The sequence below is a fragment of the Arachis ipaensis genome, chromosome B2 (genome assembly GCF_059453495.1).
Source record: "Arachis ipaensis isolate K30076 ecotype BB chromosome B2, ASM5945349v1, whole genome shotgun sequence".
In the NCBI taxonomy this organism is placed as follows: domain Eukaryota; kingdom Viridiplantae; phylum Streptophyta; class Magnoliopsida; order Fabales; family Fabaceae; genus Arachis; species Arachis ipaensis.
Genome location: NC_142437.1, coordinates 121,974,342 through 121,990,656, shown reverse-complemented (window position 1 = coordinate 121,990,656; position 16,315 = coordinate 121,974,342). Strand labels below are relative to the sequence as shown.

The 16,315-nt window shown below is 33.4% G+C and overlaps 2 protein-coding genes across 3 annotated transcripts; one reads left to right on the top strand and one right to left on the bottom strand.

Moving 5' to 3' along the window:
- Positions 1-277: 277 nt before the first annotated feature.
- Positions 278-1,885, bottom strand: LOC107626236 (transcription factor MYB102). 2 transcript variants are annotated; one of them, XM_016329072.3, is made up of 3 exons: positions 1,404-1,885; positions 1,208-1,337; positions 278-1,107 (listed from the first exon to the last, which is right to left on the bottom strand). In XM_016329072.3, the coding sequence occupies exons 1-3, from the start codon at positions 1,534-1,536 to the stop codon at positions 423-425; spliced, it is 948 nt and encodes a 315-aa protein (XP_016184558.1). In that variant the 5' UTR covers positions 1,537-1,885; the 3' UTR covers positions 278-422. The 2 variants fall into 2 exon arrangements, with proteins under 2 accessions (XP_016184558.1, XP_020972210.1); XM_021116551.2 differs by having other exon boundaries at positions 1,208-1,877.
- Positions 1,886-11,472: 9,587 nt separating this feature from the next.
- LOC107626235 (vesicle-associated protein 4-2) lies at positions 11,473-15,528 on the top strand. Its single transcript, XM_016329071.3, has 7 exons — positions 11,473-12,086; positions 13,286-13,356; positions 13,640-13,721; positions 13,826-13,938; positions 14,435-14,512; positions 14,722-14,841; positions 14,937-15,528. The coding sequence occupies exons 1-7, from the start codon at positions 11,798-11,800 to the stop codon at positions 14,997-14,999; spliced, it is 816 nt and encodes a 271-aa protein (XP_016184557.1). The 5' UTR covers positions 11,473-11,797; the 3' UTR covers positions 15,000-15,528.
- Positions 15,529-16,315: the final 787 nt, after the last annotated feature.

Sequence of the window (16,315 nt, the reverse complement as noted above, 5' to 3'; positions counted from 1 at the left end):
TGGTTTTATATTTGTTATTCAAATTATCTTATTTTGAATACATAATTTTTAAAAATTGACCAGTATTAAGTACTCACCAATCATATTCTTCATACTTTATTTTAAGTCTTCCCCTCTAGTGATTTGACTGGTTTTTGGTTTATTGATTTGTTTAAGTAATACAATGAATATGTATGTGTAGCGACTTTGCGTATCTAAGGAAGGAAACAGACATGCACAGTGCATCACAATAATAGAACTTGTAAATAATTGGAGTAAAACAAGGAAGCTTGCTCAATTTACAAGACTAAATAAACTATGATGAGTAGCATTAAATATCCATGAAGAAAATATTTTACAGGCTATCAACACCGTACCGTTGATCCACAGTTATGCAAAAAACAATTATAACAATCAAGCTATATTTTTTGGTGGATACTTGATTACACGAATGCATTGACATCCAACATATCTGGGATTTCAAATCTCAAGACGCTGTTATTGGTGCTGACATAGCTTTCTCTCTCATCCTCGGTGCTACTGTTGTTTCCATTGACATAAGTATTACTGCTGCTATTATTGGAATGGAAGGTTGACGTTTCAGACATAGGTGGGTCCACAAGACTTGCATGATGACAGTAGTAGTTGTTACTATTATTGTTATAATAATAACTTGTTGGTAATTGGTCAGTCACATAACAAGGGCTAGAAGTTGAAGCAATTCCAATATTATTATTATCGGCGTGCCAATAATCACTAGTATTCATTAGATTTGATGGGTATGCTGAGTCCACATTATTATTGGATTCTAGAAAGTTTGCTTGAGGGAAAGACAAGGAAACATCACTACTGATGATTTGGTTGTGGCTGTTGTCAAGAGAATTAGTATGAGAGAAGAGTGACGTGGCCAATTTGAGAAGCTCAGGGTTAAGATGGTGTTGCATGTTATTGTTGATGTGTGATATTGATGAACCAAAGAGAGATGAGAGATCAAGAAGGTCTAGGCGTGGACTGTGTGTCACAGGATCGATTCCCATCCTCAGTAGCCTCTTCCTAATGTGTGTATTCCAATAATTCTTTATTTCGTTGTCTGTCCTCCCTGGCAGCCGCGACGCTATTGCAGACCACCTGCATCACCACTAAATTTTAAATTCTAATTTTTAAATCGTGATTTAATTTATTTGACTAAATTTTCATGCACAATTTTTACTAGCCAGTTATTACTCACTTGTTTCCAAGAATGCTGTGAAGGTGTATTATGGTCTCCTCCTCTTCCAAGGAGAATCGACCGCGCTTTATATCTGGCCGGAGATAGTTTGTCCACCGCAGACGGCAACTCTTTCCGCATCTTTGCAACCCTATATATGTATAAGTCAACAAATTAAAAAACAGATTTAACAAAGTGTGCAAGTATATATACATACCGGCATTCTTAGGGAGCGTTCTCCAATTGCCGTAGCCATGTTTGTGAATGTAATCAACGAGCTTCTGATCCTCCTCTGGCGTCCATGGCCCCTTCTTCAGCCCATTCTTCTCACAGCAAGGTGTTCTTCCCATGGCTTAATTAGTTATGTTGTTGGATGAAAAAATTAAATAAAGAAGGAGCATAAGTTAATATAATGTTTGGAGACGTGAGGAAGATGAGATCCCGATCGATCGAAATGGAACGTAGTTGCTTGGTGTATAAATAGGAGAGGAACAAAAGGCAAAGTCAAACGGATTTGGTACCGTCCTCTGTTACCAATTTCCATACGTGTCCCCTCTTTTCTCATCATTATTTATTAGGTACGTATGAATACAGTATACGTGTATATACGTGACTAGCATATATTCACTCTCTTGTGTAATACTGAAGAAAAATAATAGCAGTAATAAATTTTGCATCAATCACTTTATTTATTTGGTGCTGCGTTCACTCATATCTATCATTATTTGAGATTTTTCTTTCATTCATTTAAATATAATACTTCATATTATTATGAGTCAAGCCATCATTTTCCGAAGGAGTGTGAGTGTGACCCTTACCCTGCTTTCTATCTGGATTCATATTAGCTGTTCAGCATCCCCATGCCACGTACCCCCTCCCCCAATTTTCCTTCTTTCTTCTTCTATCTTACACTTACACATACACCACGGCGTTATTAATTTCACGTGTCTTTCTTTTCTTTTCTTTGTGGAAGAGGGATATATACACATAGTATGATTTATGGTCACGTATTTTTAATTTGCGGTTATGAATATGCAAACTACAAGGTTTTTAATTTCTTCTATGAACATGCATGCATGTGATGTATATTTATTAACTTGATGATTATTTCTTTTACCATATAATAAGAAGGGTTCAAGTAACTCACGACATGATGAACTCACCTTGATTATTTACTATTTTACCTATATATACAATAATGTGCGTAATACTTCAAACTAGTATTTTTCTTTTCAATTTCTTAGGAGACTAAGAATAGTTGAGACTAAACATGGTTACATAAAATTCTTGAAGCGAATCTCAGTTATAAGTGCAATTGTCAATCAATCACCGCCCTTTAATTTTACCATGTTTATTATATATAATCCTTTTTAGAATATAGAACCACATACAAGAGATGCCGTTCTGAACCATACACATGCATATTTATTAATTTTATTTTAGCTGTAGTCCCTCGAATACCTACTTTTCCTAAAAGAGTTTTTATCATCTTTGACTACCTGAATACTTAAATTGTAACACATTTTTAAGCCACTATCAAATCTAACAGCCGAAATAGCGACATAGTCAAAAAAGAAAAATAACAAGCGTCCCCTTTTTGAAGCATATATGTTCATCAATCATGCATGTGGGTTTTACAGCATTTTATATATATATATATGCATCTCCGATACCAACGGTCAATACTATAGTACATAAAAATAAAAGAAGTAGACAAATTTAAGTATACTAAAATGCTTTTTATTTTAGTATTACAAAAATAAAATAAAATACTGTTAAGTAGAATTATAATAATCCACCTAGAGTTCCCTTCGTTTTTTTCGCAAAAATTAAAAAATTGAACTCCTAAATTCATTTTTGTAGGTATTCGTCCTATTTTTATTCATTCCTATAATTATTAAAATTTAATAATTAAAATTTAAGAATAATATATATATATATTAGAGCGGGTAAGAACAGAAATTACAGAAATTACTGACTTTAATTGAATAAGGACGACAGAATGAATACTCGCGAGGTTGGATAATGTTATTATTTCTGCTGCGGTAAAGCTTGCGTGCGTATGTATGACCCGAATTTACTTTGAAAAATCACTTACTTTATAGTGTTTGTTAAATGGTTGAATAAATATAGTAAAAGGTCAAGTTCTCTCTATTAAGATAATGATATACTTTTGTTTTTTGAATTTTTTAATATAAAATAAAAAAATAATTAATTTCCAAAACAATATATTTTAACTTTATTTTTTAAAATATGATTTTTTTTTTTTGTATTAAAGGCAAATTCGTCGTACCACCGACAAATTTTATATAATTTATGAAGTTCACTATATTCTTGGCGAATTCTATAATTTATATAGAGTTCGTCGTACTCCCAGCAAACTCTATGTTGAGTTTCCAAAATAAAAGCATGTTTTTTGGAGAGCGGAGCAGAGAACCACAATGTCATTGTCCACTTTCGTTCTCATTGTTAACATTTTTTTTATACAATGTCAAGAAATCCATTGTTATCTATTCATTACGATAGTGAAATAGTGTATGATGAAAAAGGTTCTATCATTTTTAGATCGGGACAACCGATAATTACCTATATGACATCTGAAGTCAACAGTCTAACAGCGTTGAAGAATCTGATATTGCATTCCGTTGGACAGCAAGAGGCAAAAATGGTGAATAAAACTTACTACAGATATTCGACCGAAGTAGATGGCAGTTTGTTTTATAAAAGGTACATTACAGTTGTCTTGTATCTTGCTAGTATATTTATTAGACCATGATTATGAGAAATATTTCTGTTGTTTGAATTAGGTATCGTTTACGTGACAACAAGTACGTACAGCTTATAAGATCGTGATACAATCGATGGACAAATGTTCATTTGTTGGAATTATTCGTGTTCCTCGTTCAATTGGGTGGCCGAGGATCATCTGCAGAAACTGTCGATGATAGTCCGTTGAGTGGAACTGTTAGACGAACTATCAGAAGGACGATAGTAGATCTAAATATGCCACCTAAAGATAGTCAAGAGGGGTCTAATATTGAAGTTCGTCACCGTCCTGCCTCCCTCGGCCTGCACCGCGTCTACCTCTCCCTCTAGCTCTCCCCCGCCCCCTACCTCTCCCTCCTACAACGACTGGTCGTAGCTCTGAAAGATGACCATCATCCGACTAATGTAGATCTGGAGCAACTGGATAGTGAATGGGCAGGTCCTATGGCACAACCCCAGCTGCCACTAGGTGCTGGTCATCCTGACCGAACAACTCCGTGTGCGCCTACTGCAGATACCATATATGGAAGGGAAGGACGCAGGTCTATATGATGGTGTATATGTAGACGATGGTCAGCCCGAGCATTCCACAACTCATGCCAGCCACCAAGCAGCTGCAGGAACCACTCGTCTCGCCCGAACCAACCATTCAACTTGTGCATCTTGTCAATGTTCAATGGTTTGGTTAGAATGTGCTGTAGGCTACCGAACTGATGTACCACCCTATCCACTTGATGCCACTCTACAATAGCAAAGCAAAGCAGCGGGCAGACAACCGCCGCCGAGGCTTCAGCCTCAGCTATCATCAGTGGAACTAGGCCAATCAGCTGTAGATCAGCATACGGTGTCTACTCAACCTGTTCACAAAACGCAAATTAATGATGGAATTCAAATTTCAAATGCAATAGGTATTTAATTAAAATAAATTTGTAATACTTAAATATTTATCACTTACATTCAGCATCCCAATCCCGTTCAGGGTACTTATATAATTCCTAAGCCTGCCTTCGCCTTTGGCATTGTCCGGGAGGTAATGAACCCACCTACAATGCCAACCACAATTCCACATTATCGCTCAATTTCATTAACTAATTAATAATTTAACGAAGGGTTTTTACAAAAACAAATAATACCTCTCGACTAGCAAAAACCGACAAGTATCAAAGCCATCGGGCCGTAGCAGCGGAATATGATGATAGGCCCAAGACAGCAGCAAGTTGATGCACCCACCCAAATTGCACTGACGATGCTCCGTGGCACAGCACATCTGGCAGTACAGCCATGCCAGCACAGTCAAGCCCCACGATAACCCGCCACACATCTCAAGGTCCTCTAATAGGGGGAGCCACCTGATGTGCACCCGAGAGTCAGATGCATCTGGGAATAGGATACCCCCTATCAACTTCATGATGTACCGTCTCGTATACCTCAACAGGCGCTCCACTGTGGCGTCCTGCTCCAGCTCTCCGCATACTGTGTTGTGGAACCAAGTGAGCTTCACAGTCCACCTGATCTGTGACTGTCTGTCATCTGGGCCGGAAATAGCACCCAGAAGCTGCTGATGTAACTCCTCAATGGTCCGTCCCTGATGTTGCTGCTCCCAACCACATATGCATCCACTCACAGGATCACTGTCGATCTTGAGTTCCAGCTGATAGGCCACGTCCTGCAGGGTGATTGTCATCTTCCTGCATGATAATTGAAATGTGTGGGGCTCAGGCCTCCACCTCTCTATCAACGTCGAGGCAAGTGGCAAGTCGTGCTCGAACTCAACTATACAGGCCATATACTCAAACCCACCTCGTCTGAGATATGGCCTAATCTGCTCCAGCGGCTGTGTCACAAATTCCGCCTGGTGCGCAAGATCCGAGGTGCCTACCAAACGAAAAAAAAGATAAAAAAAAGACGGTGAACACATAAAATAACAAGTTCACTGTTTATTAATTACAATAAAATAAACAATAATGAACAAATTGTACCACTCGATCAAATCTGCCAGCAATGTGCTCAGTCCGATCCAATATGTACAGCGTATCCTCGTAGCCCAATAACTGCTGCTCCATCTAACCACACTCTAGTAAAACTAAATTACATATACTGAACTCAGTTCCTTTTACATTAACTAAATTCTTAAAAAACATATTTAAATCTATAATTATTTACTTTAGTTCTTAATCAGTTTATAAACTTACTAATTTAAATTTAACCCAACTACATGCGGCCGTCAACTAACACCCTAAACAACCCTAATCAATAACTAACTAAACCCTAAATTTTACTAATCATGTTTCTTTCTAATCTAACTTAACCTAATTAATTATTCTACTAATTATCTTATAATTCACAACTTAAACTAATTATTCTGAATAAACTAACTAAGAATTGACTAATAACTTATACTAATTAACATGTTATAAACAATAAACAAACTATATTTGAAAATAATAACATAAAAAATCTAACTAACATGTAAACAGTTAACAATAAATAGTAACTCTAACTAACATGCAACCTCTAATTAGTAACTTTAACTAATATGTAAATAGTAACTCTAACTAACTTGAAAAAAATAACTCTAACTAACATATTATTTACTGACCTAAAACTGAGAATGTCGTGGATAATGAAGTTTACGGACGTTAAAAGATAGAAAAGAGGAACAAAATAAATTTAGAGTAGAAATTGAGAAAGAAAGAGACAAATAAAAATGGCCCCACGAAAAGTTTATATAGAATTCGCCGGAGGTACGACAAACTTGTCAAAATTACCAAAAAAAATCATATTCTAAAAAATAAAACTCAAAAATCTTATTTGGGGGAATTAATTAATGTTTTATTTTATTTAAGAAAAAAATCTTTTGTTTTTATCTTACTATTCTATTCATTTAAAGTTGAAACGATGGTAATTTAATATTTCTTTATCATAAAGTAAAAGTTTATCAATGTAAATTTCATCATCATCTTATGAATTTATTTTATTCTAATTCTAGTACAAGTACTTATGCAATTCCTTAGATTAAGTGGAAAAAACAGAAGAGCAGTCTCTTTCAACTATGCCAATTCCACGGTATAAGTCGGACACTTTTTATTTTTATTATTGAAATTGCGGCGGTGTTTTTAAATAATGTGGAGGATTTGTGTGTTTTTTTTGTATAGATGATCATAAAATTGTGGCACAGTTTTGTGAATTTTAAATTTTTTTTTATACTTTAGATTTATGGTTTATAATTTTTTTTTCACAAAATTAACCCACCAATTTACTTATTCCTTAAAAAAAATTTTCAGTCCACACAAATCTAAGGTTCAGATTTTTCTATTATCCTAAATCTAACCTTAAGTTTTGTTTCCAAAAACAAAACTGAACTTCCATTAAAAATACATCATTTTTTTTATAATTGAGTATAACACATTTTAAACTTCCATAACTAAAAAAATTAGCCATAAGTTAGACAATAATATTTAATTAACCTTGCATGTACGGATATTTCCAATTCTATATATATATATGTGAGATCATAACATAATGTATTTCAGGAGGAAAAAAATAAAAAATTAATAAAATTTATTATTTTTTATTAATATTTTTAATTATTAATTTAATTTTGTAGTCTAATAATTTAATAAATATATTTTTTATTTATCTTTTTAAATATTGTTGTTTAAATTTTTATTATAAATAATAAATTTTGTTAGTTTTTTAATATATATTCTTATTTTAAGAACTTTAAACCTACTATGAACTTATTTAAATGAATTTTTTAAATTTTTTTAAAGGTTTTTTGTAAATGAAAATATTAAAAAAATAAAAATAAAAATAATTTAATATTTAAATATTTCGTATGAATTTTATTTATTTATTATGTTAAATTATAATTTTAAAAAATAAATTTTTTGTTAATATCTTTACTTTTATTACTAAAAATTTATTAAACATACTAAAAATTCTTTTTAGAGAAAAACTCAACGCCCTGACAATTACCTCGAAATACAACGAGGTCCTTAACAAAAAAAAAAAAAATTCAACCCGATTCCTGAGCTTTATTTTTATGGGACTGATTAGTTCCTGTGTCAGTGTTTTTTTTATTTTTTATTTTTGCACAAGAGCTAATCAGTCCCATAAAAATAAAGTTCAAAGACTTAATTAGATATTTTTTTTATTAAAAACCTTGTAATCCTTTCGAAATAATAGTCAGAAATAAAGTTAAATGTTCACTCTTTTTTTAATAAGTTAATAACACTCGAATAAGTTTTCTCTATATATAACAGCTCTTTTTGGCTAGCTAGCTTGCTAATTTTCTTCCCTTAGGTTTACGTAGCCTCAACTATTTAATTTTGGGCCAATAATAATTGCAGAAGGTGTTCATATTTTGAAAATTGGAGCCCTAGCTAGTCAACAACTAATTGCGTAAGCTTAATATTAAACCAAATTTTACTTTATATTAAGAACAGAAATTATGATGCTTTGCTTGCTAATCTTCCCTTGTGTTTGATTTCCTTGAGACACTTTCATGTCATGCAACTAGTTTTATAGCTTATGTACGTGGATTGTTCGTTAGATGACTTAGATCGTGTCCCTAAGAAGCTATATTTTGTTTATATACTTCAAAACCTGGAGCAAATTATTATTTCTCCCCATATTTTAGGTTTCCTAGCTCATAGTCATCCACATATATGCAAGTCATGAGTCATCAGTATTATAAAACACATATAAGTCAGCTGTGCTTGCTTAGTTGCTTAGTTAATTTAAAAAACAATCCCGATACATATTTAAGTATCTTTGGTAATTAAATTTAATTAAATTAGCTCAAATCTAACCAAAAAAAAATCATTTTTATTGCACACAGTATGTATACATAAGTATTTTCCTAACGCAATCAAAATGCCCACTTCAATGACAATATGACATTTTGCATGCTGTACTCAAAGAATATGAAAAACGGTTTCTATCTTCATGCGTTTTTTTCTCTTTCTTCTAATGGTGTTGTTAAGTTGTTATATTTTGTTTTTGTTTCTTCTTCTCTTTCTCTTTTTTATGTTATTGCAGTCACGCATTTTATTTTTTTCTTCTATTTTTCTTGATTTTACTTCTCTTAAAAAAGTATTTAAATAAAAATAATTATGAGAAAATGAAATAAAAAAGAGAAGATAAAGAAAAAAAGATGAAAAAGAAGATGAAGTAGTTAGAAGATGAAAAAGAGGAGGAAGAAGAGTTTTAAATTGTGTGTGCCTTATTTAAATTCAGAATGCACCGAAAATTCTTAACGATGACACAAACAAACTTAGTTTAAAACAAGTTCAGACCAAAATGCACTGAAATTAAACTCAGAATGCACTGAAATTAGTTAATAATTACGACGCACAAGCAAAATCCTCCTCCTCTTCCTCCTTCTTCATCATTATCATTTTTTTCTTTTTTTTTTGTTCATCTTCTTCTTAGCTTGTTTTATCTTCTCATGATTCTTTTTATATTTATTCTCTTAATAAGAATAAAAATAAGAACAAATTAAATAAAGAAAAAGAAAAAATATATTCTGCTGCAAAATCACTAGAAATAAGAGGAGAAAAAGAAAAAAATACAGTAATAATAATAGCAATAAAAGAACAACAATGAAAACAAAATACGCGATAACAACGACGACGACGATGAGGAGGAGGAGGAAGAGGAGGAAAAGGAAGAAGAAGAACAAATTCAAATGAAAAAGGAGGAAGAGAAGGAGGTGATGATGACGATGATGATAACGAAAGAAAAATATGATGGAGAAGGAGAAGAACATACGCGACAAGAGTGAAGAAGAAGAAGCAACAACAGAGATGAAGAACGTGTACGTAAGAATTTGAATACTTAATCGAATTTGGTTAAGTATTTTGTTTGATTGTAGATCTTTATTGTTTAAAAAAATTAATCGAGTTATCTTCTCGTTTGTTACACAGATTCTGCAACTTTCTCTTATGAATTTAAGAATACTATTACCCATATTGATGATAATTAATTTGGATTAGTTTAATTTTATACTATACCAGCCAATAAAATAAGAAGAAAATGATAGCAAAATGACATTGACACCTTTTGAAAGATAATGGGCTTAATATTCAACCTTTCGCACAGAGAAGGAATCCTGTCTTGGGTTATCTTTGGGCTTAAGATTTTTGAAACAAAAATCTAGTGAATAAATTTTGATTGTAGTAGTATGCTCATGACCAAAAAAAAATAAAAAAAAAGAAGAAAAAGCGATATTTTTTAAAATTTATCGGTTTTGGACGAAGAGGGTCTTTCTAAATTACACAGTATGAAAAATCATATTTATATGGAGCAGGCTTGTGAAGATTGTAAGTGGAAAAGTCTGCCTATCCTTTTAAATGAGACGATCATAAAATTTTACCTCATTCTATTTAATAGTGGGTTAGTAGGTTAAACTTGCTAAATTTTTTTTTGTTATTAAGTATTAAATAATATATAATTTTATTATTATTTTAATAAAATTATAATTTTTAAAAATATAAAAGATTATATTTTTTAAATTTATAAATATTAAAGTATTTATAATTATAAATATATAATAAATATAATTATAAATCAAATTTAAAAAAAAATTAGATTTTGGACCAAAAAAATTACAAAAAATACTCTTGACAAAAAAAACACTAAACCCATCGAGAAAGTTCACCCCGCTCCGCCAAAACACATGATTTAAGCAGTGTGAGTTAGACGGATATTTGATGTGTGATGGTTTTAGTTTTTCAATCTAACCCACTTTTTTTGATGAATTACACGAATCAACTCGATGAATTTAGACCTATTTACTATCCCTTAGTCAATTATCACTACCCTAAAAAAAGGCAAAGTATATGAAGGGAAAAAAATATATAAATATAACATTGTGGCAATAAAATACTCCTTCGTTAATTAAGTACCACATACAGTTTGAGTAAACCTCCAAGATTTCTGTTTCTAGATCTTCCTCGCAGTGGATTAATTATAAAGTTAATGTCTGATGTTAATGAAAAAGAACTCCAAGAGATTTAGAAGTGATGTAGTTTTGTCTTATCTTTAGGCTCAGACTCCTCCAGTTCACCCCAAAAAAAAACTCTTCCGTTATTATTTTTATACCTTAAGCAAGATTATACGTTGGTTATAGACACAAATGAGTTGGAAATAGATCTTTTCTAATTTTTTTAACACTTAGACAGAATTTAGTGTGATTTCTCACTTTTAATTCTATAAGTGGAATCAGAAATAAATAAAAAAAAATAATAATAAATAATTAGATTAAATACTGCACACCATCCAATTTTTTTTTCTATTGGAGAAGATCCACTCCCCAAATGACATGATGATTCGAGCGACTTAAGGTTAGTATTAATTTATTTTGTTGAGATGATATGATGAATTTCCCCCAAAAGAAGCAAGCGCAAGAAGTGAAAAATGACATTTGCCGCAAAAGTCAAACCCCGGTATATACTAACTACGGCATTAGAAGGTGAACAAGTTATGTTAAATTGTTAAGAGAGGACCCTACCAATAAGAGGAAAACACGTTTTCGGCGCATACCAATCACCCTGCATAATCCAACAGCAGTACAGCACTTAACTAAAGAAGAAGAGAAGAAAAGGCCAAACGCGTGGACTTGAAACTTTCTTCTACATAGCAGTTCAGAGCCTCTCTCACATCCGCGCGTCAAATGCTGGAACCGCATAAACGACGCCGTTTATACCTTTAACGAAAAAGTCAAGGCTCGCTTTCCACTCGCTCGAGTCGTCGTTAAGTCGTTTTGCTCCCTTTCTCGTCAGAGACTCTCTCACTGTCTCTCACCATTTCTCGTTCCTGATCAGAAAAGAAGAAGAACGCATGGCCGTAGCTGAACCCAAGCCTCACTCGGAACCTAAGGTCTGGAACTTCTTCAAGCGTCCGTTTCGCCATTCCTCAGCTACCTCCGGCGCCATGCCTCCCAATACCTCCACCACGACGTCGTCTCATCACGGCTACCACCACCACACCAACCCTACCTCACACAATCCTCCGCTCGATGGCTCCTCCTCCAACCACGCCTCTAGTTCCGTCTCTTCTGTAGCAAGGTCGTTCCTCCCAACACGACGTCGTCTCAAGCTTGACCCTTCCAACAAGCTCTTTTTCCCTTGTATGTCTTCTTCTTTCGTTTTTCCTTTTTCATTTGTTTCACTTATTGTTGATACATGCTTAATTGCTCTGCTTCTGATCTTAATTTTGGGGTTTAGGGCTTCAACTGTAGTTTCTGTTTTGCTGATGTTAATTCAAATTAAACCTCACCAGGCCTAGGGGCTTTAATTAGACTATCCTAAAAATAGAAACTTTTAGATCATTGCGTGCTTTTTCGCTTCCTTTCAATAAATCAACAAGAAGGGAAAAATATAACGGCTTGTGAAAATGTTTAATCACAGCTGAAGTGTTTCAAACTTTCCATAAATGTTAAATTTAAAGCGAGCTGGCGCTGGGTGTGTTTTTACTTTTCTAGAATTAAGATACTATATCGTTACAATTCGATGACATTATCTGCTGTTGATGTATTTCCAATCACGGTTGTTACACTTTCAGCTGGAGTGGATTGCGGTATTCTAAAGGTTAAAACTGTTAATTCATGCATTTGTTATTGATGTAGTCGCGCATGTCCATATGATAATGGAAATTAAATGATGGCAGCAAACATTTTATGTTAACAAAGAAAGGAAACTTTTTTTGTTTTCAAAAAAAAAAAAAAGTTTTGCTTATGATTGTCATTAAATCACTTCTGGTCTCGATAGATATGGAGGTTGGAACTTGAGAAGCTGATTTAGATGAAAAGTTGGCAGATAAGCGTTCAACATGAATTCCTGCTAAAGTACATTTGCCTTTATAAATTATAACAAAACAGGTCCATGTATTTTGTGTGCCTTGAATGCTTTTCTGTATTCATGTTTTCTTTTAGGACATTAAATTTTCATGTTAACAATGTGACACCCTAATGTACATGCTAAGGAAGACTAAATACTTTGTACAGTTTAGCCTACTTATCATAAGGTAAATCCTATGGATGTTTCTGATCGACAAGTCCCAACTATAAAGTCTGAAGGCAATAGGTTTAATAAATGAGATAGTTAGCAAAAAGATAGCAAGTTCTTTGTGCTTCTCTTGCGTCTTCCTGTCTCAGCAATTCAGCATGTGTTGACGTCACACACGGCTCGTTTTCATATTTTTTTGCTCAATGCGTGATTTTGATCTTTATCCAATAGATAAGATTCTTTATGCTGATGCTGTGGATGATTGCTCAATCTAATCCTTGTGTTATGTGGATGTCTGATCGTTCCTTGCTATCTTCTGTAGATGAGCCAGGCAAACAGGTTAGGAGTGCTATCAGGATTAAAAACACCAGTAAATCCTATGTAGCTTTCAAGGTAGAGTGAATATCTAAAACTGCTGATTTATTCCCCCCTTTTAGCATTTCCTTTTCCCCAATTCTAATATTTGTTACTATTGAGTTACTTTGGCTGAATCTTGAACTCAATTGCGTATTCTTTTTGTTACTTACTTACTTTGTAATAGTTTGCAGGAGAACAATTCGATACCACTGTATTAATTAATTAATGATATATGTTATGATTTTAAATCAGTAGGACAACTTAGCTATACATGTTGACAAGATTCCTTTTTTTATTATTATTTCATATGTATATGCAGTTTCAAACGACTGCACCTAAAAGCTGTTTCATGCGTCCACCTGGGGCTATCCTCGCACCGGGTGAGAGTATCATAGCAACTGGTAATGATCAATATATTATTTCTCTGTATGTTCCTTTTTATGTGTAACAGAAGATTTTTGGAAATACAAGGCCAAGTTACCTTACCATTTGTTTTGCTTGATAGTGTTCAAGTTTGTAGAGCAACCAGAAAACAATGAAAAGCCAGAAAAAACTGGACTCAAATTTAAAATCATGAGCTTGAAGGTCAAAGGATCAATTGATTACGTCCCCGAGCTGGTTAGTTAACTTCATTTTGTTTAGTTATAAAATATGATGCTGATGATTTTATGAGTGGATACTGCAGTTGTCTTACCTTCCTTCCTGTTCCAAATCCCCATCTACTCTGACCACAGCATGAACATCTAACAATAACATATCTTGTTGGATCACCTATCGTATATTTCATACTATAATAAAAGAATTTGTTACTTGAGTTTCGTCATACTTTTATCCGAAAGGATGCAGTGAAAGATTCATTTGAATAGCACATCCTTATTTTTTTGTCTGATTTTTTCTATACTTATCAATATAATTTTTGTGTTATTAATAATCCTGCAAATCTTTACTGTTTTTTAGTTTATTAATGGGCACCATAGGAGAACTTGTGGAATTTTGTTTTGATGGTTGTCCACTTCATGGTATTGCATTTAAATTTGTTTCTAACTGCAAGTAAATCCCCCCCCCCCCCTCCCCTCCCTTTTCTTCTCTTTCCCTTCTTTTTTTCTGGGTACAGTTTGATGAGCAGAAAGAACAAGTAGCAGTGGAGCAGATTTTGCGGGTTGTTTTTCTAGATCCAGAGCGTCCCACCTCGGTGAGTATTGAAATTTTGCATGTTCATGTGTCTTGGTGCTTGTTACCTTTCCTTTATAATCTCACTTTTTGCACCTATTCATTTAAGTATCTGTTGCTTTAAATGTGTTTAAAGACTTTTGGTTTCTGCTGTTCCCTTTTTCACCTCATGTTTATGGTGGTTGTCTTCCAAGTAATGTACTTATGAGATTGTAAGTTTCTCTGATTTAGGCTTTGGAAAAACTGAACCGTCAGCTGTCTGAGGCTGATGCTGCACTTGAGGCACGCAAGAAACCTGCAGAAGATGCAGGTCCTAAGATCATTGGAGAAGGGCTAGTCATAGATGAATGGGTGAGTATTTTCTCTTAGACTTTTGATGGGAAGTCTTTTTTGCAATATGTTACATTTTAGAAATGCTCCATCTATACGATCTATTTTCTTTTCAGAAAGAAAGGAGGGAAAGATACCTTGCAAAGCAGCAGGGCGACGTGGTAGTAGACTCTGTATAGTGGTGTTGGTCTGGAAATACAATGATTGAATAGGAAAGTACGTTGTGGTTAAGTCTTCAGAGAACCAAATTATAAAATCTCAGCGTTGTCTTTTTTTAGTTTATATTTTTTGGTAAGAAAAATATATCAGGTGAATGGCAAGTGTACTTTGGAGAAAACTGTGCTTGGGTGGGCGATTATCCTGTATGTAGATAAATGTCATTTTGTAATAGGTCTTCTGTTTTTGATGGGTTGATGTGAAATAGTTTTTCCAGTTTGCAACTTTGCATAACGGATTGTTGCCATGATATAAATTCAATTCCTCTACTGCCATGATGGCTCAAATTCTCGTAGTGGGAAAGAATCATTGAGTGAAGAGATGTTTGTAAGTTTGATATTCCCATAAAATTTGGAATTCAAAAACTAGAATCAAGTTTGTCTATGTATATACACACACTCGATGACTTTGCTGGTGGGGTTCTTTCTCTGAAAAGTGATTCATCTTCTTAAGAAACTAGATGTCATTGTGTTAAGTTCTTGAACTCTAAAACCTTGTGTCTGTTATGCTTTGATTTTATAGTCAAATATAATGGTTTACGATGCTTTAGGACAGATTTTAGATTTGATCATTTGATGGGCTTACCTTTGTATTCAGAGTCCGAGAGATATACATCGTTGATGCAATTACTTCCTTGTTCAATTGTAATTTGTTTTGATTTTTATTTTTTATCAGGGCATCAATTGTAATTTTGACTATTTAACTAAGTGAACTATAAATGAAGTGCCGGGCAATAGCACAAATACTAAACCTCTAATAGAAGAAAACGACAAATGCAAATTAAAGAATGCTTGGACAATATTCTTCCATAAACACGTACGATAAGAATCTCCACGCTAATCCTATAAATAGCGTTGTAGGCAATAAAATACAAGCTATACATAAATTTAAGTGCCGGGCTGCCCAGTTCAATAGAAGGTAATCAAAGCACTACTACATATAAATGTATTATTTATAATTATTCTTGTCCGGTATAAGTCAACAAATGTTATTGCCAAGGGTGTGATATAACCTCAAATTATCAAACCCTATCTAATCCAAAAAATATATATGTCAGCTTAATGAATGAGACAAACTGATCACACAATATCTTTTCAGATTATAATATCATTTACATGTTACACCTATGTTAAATAATCTTCATCATGCGTACAAATGAAATTATTCTTCCTCTTGTTTAATTTTAGGATAACCATATAAAAGGCTCTAATGTTTAGCTTATTTCTGTTTCTATGTGTTTGTATTTTCATGAAAAGATGAAGAAGATAATGGACCAAGT